Source organism: Glycine soja, chromosome 9 (genome assembly GCF_004193775.1).
Source record: "Glycine soja cultivar W05 chromosome 9, ASM419377v2, whole genome shotgun sequence".
Lineage (NCBI taxonomy): Eukaryota > Viridiplantae > Streptophyta > Magnoliopsida > Fabales > Fabaceae > Glycine > Glycine soja.
Window position 1 is genome coordinate 32674881 of NC_041010.1, and position 8660 is coordinate 32683540.

An 8660-nucleotide genomic window follows, 5' to 3' on the forward strand; every position below is an offset into this window, starting at 1 on the left:
TTTTTTATTGTCCAAAGCTTGGAACAATCAAATTTTAATTATCCAATGCTTCCTATTTTGCTATTATTAGTCTTACTCAATGAGTCAATACTTTATCACTTTATGCTTGTTTTTAAAATATTCAAATTTCTAGTCAGTTTCATCCACAAACTATATATGCGTTGCTTTTGGTAAACTCGAGCTTGACATAATACAAGAATCTAAAAAGATCATAAAAAGAAAGATAAGAATATAGACTCGAGCAAGTGTTCTATAAAACTGCTTTTGATGACAATTGTCCTTTTTTTTCTCATGGTTTGATAATCAATGTAGTATCGTCGTACATATACTTACAAATATTGAAAAGAAAATGAAACAATGGCAAAAAAAGGAGAAAAAAGTGTTTTCAGAAAGACGAAAATGCTACCAAAAATGGTTTTAGGGTCGTGTTAGCTGCTAGGCAAGTTAGCGGTCACCTTAGGCCTCATATTTTTTTTCTTTCAATTATTAGTATATACTTTATATAACTATAATAACTATTGTTTTCGGCATTAATTATTATTGGCCGTAGATTTAGTCCTAGTATAATTTTTTTAGAGAATTTACCCTTAGTATAATATACATAATTGTAAATTCAATTAAATTAACTGTCATGATTGACTACTACTTATTCATGTAAGATAATATTGTGATTATTTCAATACCAAAATTAATTGAGAAAATCAAAAAGCTATTTTAATGTACCTATAAAATTGCAATACCTATAAAATTTCAATCGATTGAATACAATTAATTTTATTTGTTTCTAGTTTTGTAAAATCATTCTGCAATCAAAAGATATTTTAATATGTCTATAAAATTAAAAGCTTTTTTTCATTTTCTTATTTTTTTGTTTTCTTTGAAAATTTATTTTATTTAAATACTTTATTATTTCCTTTTATTTTATTATGTTATATTTTGTAAGTGATAGAAAATGTCATATAAAAATTATGAATTTGGTTTTAAAAAATAAAGAAATTTTTTTAAAAAATTGAGTCAATCTTAATAAATTTGTTACTATTTGTAAAAAGATACAAAAATTAGTTTAATCAATGAAAAGATGATAAATGAATTACATCTAAATAATATTTAATATACTAATATTCCTGAAAAGTTTGTAAAATTAGAATATTAATATAAAAAAATAGTAATTTATATTATATTTCTATAAAAAAATTGTCTAAGGTCTCTAGAAACTGCCGTGAATGGTTTTTAAGATAAAAAAAAATTGTCAAGAGCTTGACACTTGGCTGGGGAGGACTTTTATTTTATAAAACGATTAATTAATTATTAATTATTATTTGATTTATCCAATACGTAGACAAGTGTCGTAATCATATATATATATATATATATATATATATATATATATATATATATATATATATATATAAATCCATTTTCCTTCTCCATTGATAACATGATAAATTTATGAAAAAAAATATAATGATTTTGTTAAGCTCAATTTTTTCTTGTAGATTTGCAAGGGACTTTTTCTAGCTTTTAAAAATATTAAATAAATATTATCGAAAAATGCCAAATAAATATTTGAATATAATTTTCCCTATAAAACAAACCTTCCCCAGATAAAATATTTGTAGGGAAAACTAATAAATGGATATGGGGCCTACATTTGAAGAAAGAAGTTTGCAACTTGCAGCTTGCAAGAAAATCCTTCGTACTACACTACTACTCGTGACTCCTCCAAGTTTCTCGTCAAATATGTTAAAAAAAAGAGTTTAATTTAATAGCTCAAGTTGCTTTTACGGAGAATTCAATAATCATTAACTATTAATCAATTTAATCACTTACGTTATAAAAATATTTTGATGATGATTAACTTTAGTAATTAATTGATAGTTTTAAATTAAATATGAAAATACCTTGGGGATCGTTATGTGTTGAACTCCACATGTGTTCAGAATGGCTATGCATATATTGGCCGTAGTGGAATACTTACCCTGCCATGCTATCCTAATTAATAGTTACCAACAATATTTATTAATTTTTTTTACTGCTATTTAGATTAGTTGAGAGTGTCTTAATTAATTTGGTGAACTTATTATTGTATGGGGAGGCATGCGATCATAGTATTAGTTTTACGTCAATTGTGGACATGTATTAATTCCTAATTATGCCATCAATATAATCCTTCATTTAATAGTCTAAATTCCATGGTGACAATTGCGTTTGGCTTATTAAGCCCACATGCGTTAGATAATAATTGCATCAATAGTGTTTATAAATGTTTAAAACATGTATATATGTATGTTAATCACTTATAGATTAAATGTTCATGGACCACTATGAGGATACCAAGGTTAAGATATAATAGCTGTTGATTCAAAGGATCCGATCATTTTTCTCTATTTGCTCAGTAATGTGCTATTGACATCAATCTAAATCTTTTAGATTTTCGCTGGGGCTACTATATAGCAGGCTAGGGGACCATCCTGTTAGACGAATGGTCATAGTTTTGGAGGACAATAGAGGTAGCTTTGTTTTGACTATCCTAACATGTCCTTAGATAACTCCCTTTTGTTTCTTCAAAGCTCATGTACTTTTGCAATGACTTGGAAACTAGAAGCATTTTTGGAGGCATCATGCCAAGAATTACTTGGGTTTTTAATCTTTCGAGATGGCCATAAACAATTTAGGACTTGACATAGCCGTGTTTAGGAACTTTATGAAAGCAAAAACACATTGTAAATTTTTTAATAAAGTATAATCATCGTATAACATTAATTTTCAATTTTAATTTTTTGATACATTTTCAATTTTAATGTCATAATTTGAATTTTATAAAAGAACGGTGCAATTGATTAACAATTAATTAATAGTAGTATTAAATTGTAATCGCAATTAATAATAAACGAAAAATACGCGCAAAATACTGTAGAGACTGCTGGCCACACAGATTTGACTGAAAACCCTGAAGCTTCACCACACGACGTGTGTCTTCGCTTCATACGATCCCTCTCTTTTTCATTCCACGTATCCAACTCACTTCCTTCCTTCCTTCCTAGATACCACCGCCACCCACGTCCCTCTATCATTCCCTATAAATACGCAACACAACACTCCATTTCTCCAATCACAACTCACCACACAATTCACAACCTTCAAACATATTTATAAGAATAACACCAATGGATACTCCAATGACCCTCACGGGCTTGCTCCGCGACGTCGCCGCCAAATTCCCTTCCCGCCGCGCCATCTCCGTCGCCGGAAAATTCGACCTCACCCACTCCCGCCTCCATCAACTGGTTGAATCCGCCGCCGCCCGCTTAGTCGCCGCCGGAATCAAACCCGGCGACGTCATCGCTCTCACCTTCCCCAATACCGTCGAGGTAATTCTTTTCTCAAACCCTAATTTCCTAATCACGTGATTCATGGATGAATCACCACGTCATTAGGACCATACATGGTTTTGAAGTGCGATTCCAACCGGCGTGAGTAAACAAATCTTTATATCGCGGTTGGAATTACGGTGAATCAAAATATCTTTAAGCTGCGGTAATAATTATTACATAGAATCATATAATAAATTTTCGTACGTTAGAAAATAAGGTAGAGTAACCTTTTTTTTTTTTTTCTGTTTCATTGCAGTTTGTTGTCTTGTTTCTAGCCGTCATTCGAGTGCGCGCCACAGCCGCGCCGTTAAACGCGGCTTACACAGCCGAAGAGTTTGAGTTTTACTTGTCCGACTCCGAGTCCAAGCTTCTTCTAACATCAGCAGAAGGAAACAACTCAGCTCAAGCCGCAGCTTCAAAACTCAACATCCTTCACAGCACAGCTTCAATAACCCAAGCCGAAGACAAAGAAGCCGAGCTGAGCCTCTCATTAAGCCACTCCGAGTCAGAGTCAATTAACTCGGTTGAGTCACTCGGAAACGATCCAGATGACGTGGCGCTTTTCCTTCACACCTCCGGCACCACGAGCCGACCCAAGGGAGTGCCTTTGACGCAACACAACCTGTTCTCTTCCGTGAACAACATTAAATCGGTGTACCGACTCACTGAGTCCGACTCGACGGTGATCGTTCTTCCTTTATTCCACGTGCACGGTTTGATCGCGGGGCTCCTGAGTTCGCTCGGCACCGGGGCGGCGGTGGCGCTGCCGGCGGCGGGGAGATTCTCCGCCTCGTCATTCTGGAAGGACATGATTAAATACAGCGCCACGTGGTACACAGCGGTTCCTACAATACACCAGATCATACTGGACCGCCACTCGAACAGCCCCGAACCGGTTTACCCGCGCCTCCGGTTCATTCGAAGCTGCAGCGCGTCGCTCGCACCGGCTATTCTGGGTAAACTTGAGGAGGCCTTCGGTGCGCCAGTGCTGGAGGCTTACGCGATGACGGAAGCGTCGCATTTGATGGCTTCGAACCCTTTGCCGCAAGATGGGCCCCACAAGGCCGGGTCGGTTGGGAAACCCGTGGGTCAAGAAATGGTTATATTGGACGAAACGGGTCGGGTTCAAGATGCTGAAGTTAGTGGAGAGGTTTGCATTAGGGGTCCTAATGTTACGAAGGGATATAAAAATAACGTGGATGCCAATACGGCGGCGTTTTTGTTTGGTTGGTTTCACACCGGTGATGTTGGGTACTTGGATTCTGATGGGTATTTGCATCTCGTGGGTCGGATCAAGGAGCTCATCAACCGAGGAGGTACATTAATTGTTATTATTTATTATTCAAAAACTGATTAATTATAAAGGATATCGAAAGTAGTAAAATGTTGTTTTGCTTTGAATTTGGTATTTTTCTGAAATTGATAAAAAAAAAGGAAAATGTTAACTAATATCCTTAACATATTGATTAAGAAATTAAAAATAATTTTTTTAATTGTAATGTGCAAAATTATATTATACATAATTTTTTTTAATACTTTCTCATGTATGATCTCCGCACTAAATATTTTTTTATTTTAATTTCTTTGTCAATGCCACAATAATACTTGTTAACGACACTCAAAAGAATACGACACTCGTATGTGGTTTAAGAAATGCGAATATTCTAAAGTGAGGAAAACTATGTGGTTTTATAATTCGGTGCATTGACTAATTTTAAGGAAAAAAGTTAGGGTTGAATTCAGCTTAACCGTTGATTTTGGTCGTTGTGTACTTTTATTATCAAGATGCTTTTGAATGTCTTTCTTAAAATGTTGTTTGTTGCTCGTGAGTCATTGTTGACGTGGGTTTCTTTCTTGCTGTTTAATTGGTAGGCTAGCGTAGCTCAAGAAACTTGTTAATATTTGCGCGTTTGATTTATTGCAAATTATGTATGAAAATTAGTATATTTCTTAGATAAAACAACTTACTAGTTGCTTGAAACAGTGGTGACGCCAACGTTAATTATCACTCTTAAAATATTCACAAGGCGTTGATAGATGTTGGTCAAAGTTGTTTTTTTGGTTTGGTATATTACCAACTGCCATTTAGAAAGTTATGAGTTGTCAAGAGTGTGATAGTGATATTAGATTTTGATTTGGTAGTTATATCTGGAAGGGAGTAGACGTAAAGTATGGAATTAACTAGTATTAACCATCCATATCATGACACGAGGTTTATACTAGGTGAAAGGTAGAAATATAAAAAAATAATTAAATTTTATTTCCATTCATTTAGTACAATAAAATGGAAAAGAAATAAAATTTGTTTTTGTAGTTTACTTAAAACAGTTTCCATCATATCTGTATATGTTTCACTTTCAGAATATTTTAATGAATTCCTTGATGCATGTTCACTCAAACTGTTCATGAAGGGCGTTTTTGTTTATTTTAGGAGAAAAGATATCACCAATAGAAGTGGATGCTGTCCTTCTTTCACACCCAGACATTGCTCAGGCAGTTGCTTTTGGAGTGCCTGATCCAAAGTATGGGGAGGAGGTATGTCTTTTTCTCAATTATTTCTGGCTTTTGCATAATGTATACATTTATGTGTTTTTCCTAAAATAAACGACAACAATACAACTACAATTTTGGCCATAATTTTTTTTATGGGTGTTATATATCCATAAAAATATTTATAATTATATTATTTATATAATACTATTTTTTTCTATATTTCTTGGTCCTTATCTCATCACTCATAATTTCTTTTTTTTTTTTCCTTCTCATTTCTCTTCATTATACAAACACAATTTCTCCATACTACATAATATTCACCAAAATGTGTTTATGATCATTCTTATTCAATTAAATTTTATATAATTTTTCAATGTTATTAGTTTTATTAACAAAGAAGAAAATTACATCTTAAATAAAAATAATTTAAACAAGAGTGAGAATATGTGAGTACGTTATTTATATATATACTGTTCATCACGTAACTCTCCACTGGATCTCAACAACCGTGTCATAAGAAAGGTCATGTCTCAAAGAATAAACTGGCCTACTGTTTTCGTATTATTTATGGCATATCAGATGACACTTCAATTATTTTTCATTGGTTGCTAATGAATTACAATCACTCAAAAAGTGAGGCCCTACAATCATAATAATATGTACCTGAAAGCCAAAACCGAACGGAGGATTTCTGTGGCATTTAATTCTTATCACTTTCTGCCCTCAAATGTCACACTCTAATCATGCACCAACATTTTGTGGCGTACAAGAAAACTCTTGTATTTGAGAGCAGTCCATTTTTATTTGAACATCTTTTGACAAATGGAACTAGCTTTTCATTACCATGTGACAAAAAATTACTTTCCTACCATTAATTTCCCTGAAAGGTAAAATTATCCAAATCTGGAAAGCGTTTCGTGTAATCTTGGCTATCCATGACTAACTAATTTCTGAAACGGTTCAGCTACTTCATAACCTTTTGATGTCATTCTCCCCAACAAAAACAACTTGTTTGCAACACCTTGCTTGCTTTCTAACGCACTTGGTGACCTTCCCTGCTTGTGAGATAAATTGTTATGACCTTCATAGTTTTTCAATATTATGGAAATTTCCTTATAAGTTTCAATATTTCATAATATTCATAATTAGTTCATAGAGCTCAAAAGATGCGTATATGACCTTTTTTTCTTGTTTGTACTAGGAGAGGAATAAATGAAAAGATTTCAGAAATTTGTGGATTGCTATATATATGCTCAAATGATGTGTCTATTAGTTCTTTTAAATTTGTATTGATCATATTTCTGTACCTTTTAATAGATATACTGTGCTGTAATCCCAAGAGAAGGATCAGACATTGATGATGCAGAGTTGCTAAGATATTGCAAGAAGAATCTTGCATCTTTCAAAGTCCCCAAAAAGGTCTTCATTACCGATTCTTTGCCCAAGACTGCCACCGGAAAGATTTTGCGTCGTCTTGTGGCAGAACACTTTGTCTCTCAAATTTGAGCAACTCAAGTCCTACATTTGAAGACTCTATACCTGGCCATACATAGTTGGAGTCCACACACCATAAATTTCAACAGTAGTTTGGCAACTTGGCATTTAGGAGGAGGATATTTCTGCAAATGGTCTTTCATACAGGATACAGTATATTGTAGTTTTCAATGATTCATGTGAAATGTTCACAGTGTAATGTTTTCAAGGTTTTAAAGATCTTAAATAATTTCTCAATCCTTTTTTTGTCTACATTTCTAGCTTCATGAATCATGGGATGGGGAAACTAAAATTTTATCGTAAAAAACTACAACTAGAACGGCAAAGCATGAAAGGGGATGAAGTGAAGGTAAAGTTAAGATTTAGACAGGTAATCAGGTATGCTAATGGCATCAGTTCCAATTGGAAAGTAGAATAGGTAGTGACATTTGTGAATTTCCATGTGCATTTCTTTAAAATAGTGAAAGGATTTTGTTTTCCGAAAAGCTTAAAAAAATACACACTAAAATTTGACATGATAAAAAAATACACAATACTAGTAGCAAACAACCATGTCATGCTTATGTTAGTAATTTTGGATCATATATATATATATATATATATATATATATATATATATATATATATATATATATATATATATATATATATATATATATATATATCACATAATTGAATAAGTTAGGATCATCATATAATTAGTCAGAACATTGTCTAATCAATATAAAAGTATGGCTAAAGGCATATATGTCATGAAAGGATAATTGTGTAGACATCAGTGATATTATAATTTGATGAGAGACCAAATTATAATTATCAAATTTGGGGTAACTGATGACAGTTATCAAAATATAAAGGAGGGTTATGGTCCTCATCTGTAGAGAGCAGCCCAACCCCTATGGTTTCTGTTTATCCCGTCCGTCAAAAGAGGAAGAAAATTCAAAAAGAAAGAAAGAATAACTCTCTACAATTGGAAGGTCATAAAACCAATTTTTCTGATCAACCTTTCATCATCATCATTCCAACAAATTCAGAAGAAAAGAATGACTCTCTACAGTAGAAAGGTCATAACATCAATTTTTCTGATCAACCTTTCATCATCATCATTTCATTATGACTAATCCAGCTATGCTTCCGCATCTAATTTTGATCATGATTTTGAGTATGTGAACACAAAGGGGTTCTATTCATCTATGTAGAGTAATTTCTCTCTACATGAATAGAAAGCATGTGGTTAGGATTGATGATTTTCTATTAGAATGAAATTAGGCTAATTGATTGAATCCCTATATTTGGAAT

At 33.0% G+C, this 8660-nt stretch overlaps 1 protein-coding gene across 1 annotated transcript; it reads left to right on the forward strand.

Moving 5' to 3' along the window:
- Window positions 1-3087: 3087 nt before the first annotated feature.
- LOC114368067 (oxalate--CoA ligase-like) lies at window positions 3088-7613 on the forward strand. The gene is made up of 4 exons (XM_028325416.1): window positions 3088-3371; window positions 3631-4690; window positions 5806-5909; window positions 7185-7613. The coding sequence occupies exons 1-4, from the start codon at window positions 3168-3170 to the stop codon at window positions 7371-7373; spliced, it is 1557 nt and encodes a 518-aa protein (XP_028181217.1). The 5' UTR covers window positions 3088-3167; the 3' UTR covers window positions 7374-7613.
- The last annotated feature ends 1047 nt before the right edge of the window (window positions 7614-8660 follow it).

Coding starts and splice junctions, on each gene's coding strand:
- LOC114368067 (XM_028325416.1), top strand. CDS start 3,168: ATGGATACTCCAATGACCCTCACGGGCTTGCTCCGCGACGTCGCCGCC. Junction 4,691..5,805: donor GGAGCTCATCAACCGAGGAG/GTACATTAATTG, acceptor TGTTTATTTTAG/GAGAAAAGATATCACCAATA. Junction 5,910..7,184: donor ATCCAAAGTATGGGGAGGAG/GTATGTCTTTTT, acceptor ACCTTTTAATAG/ATATACTGTGCTGTAATCCC.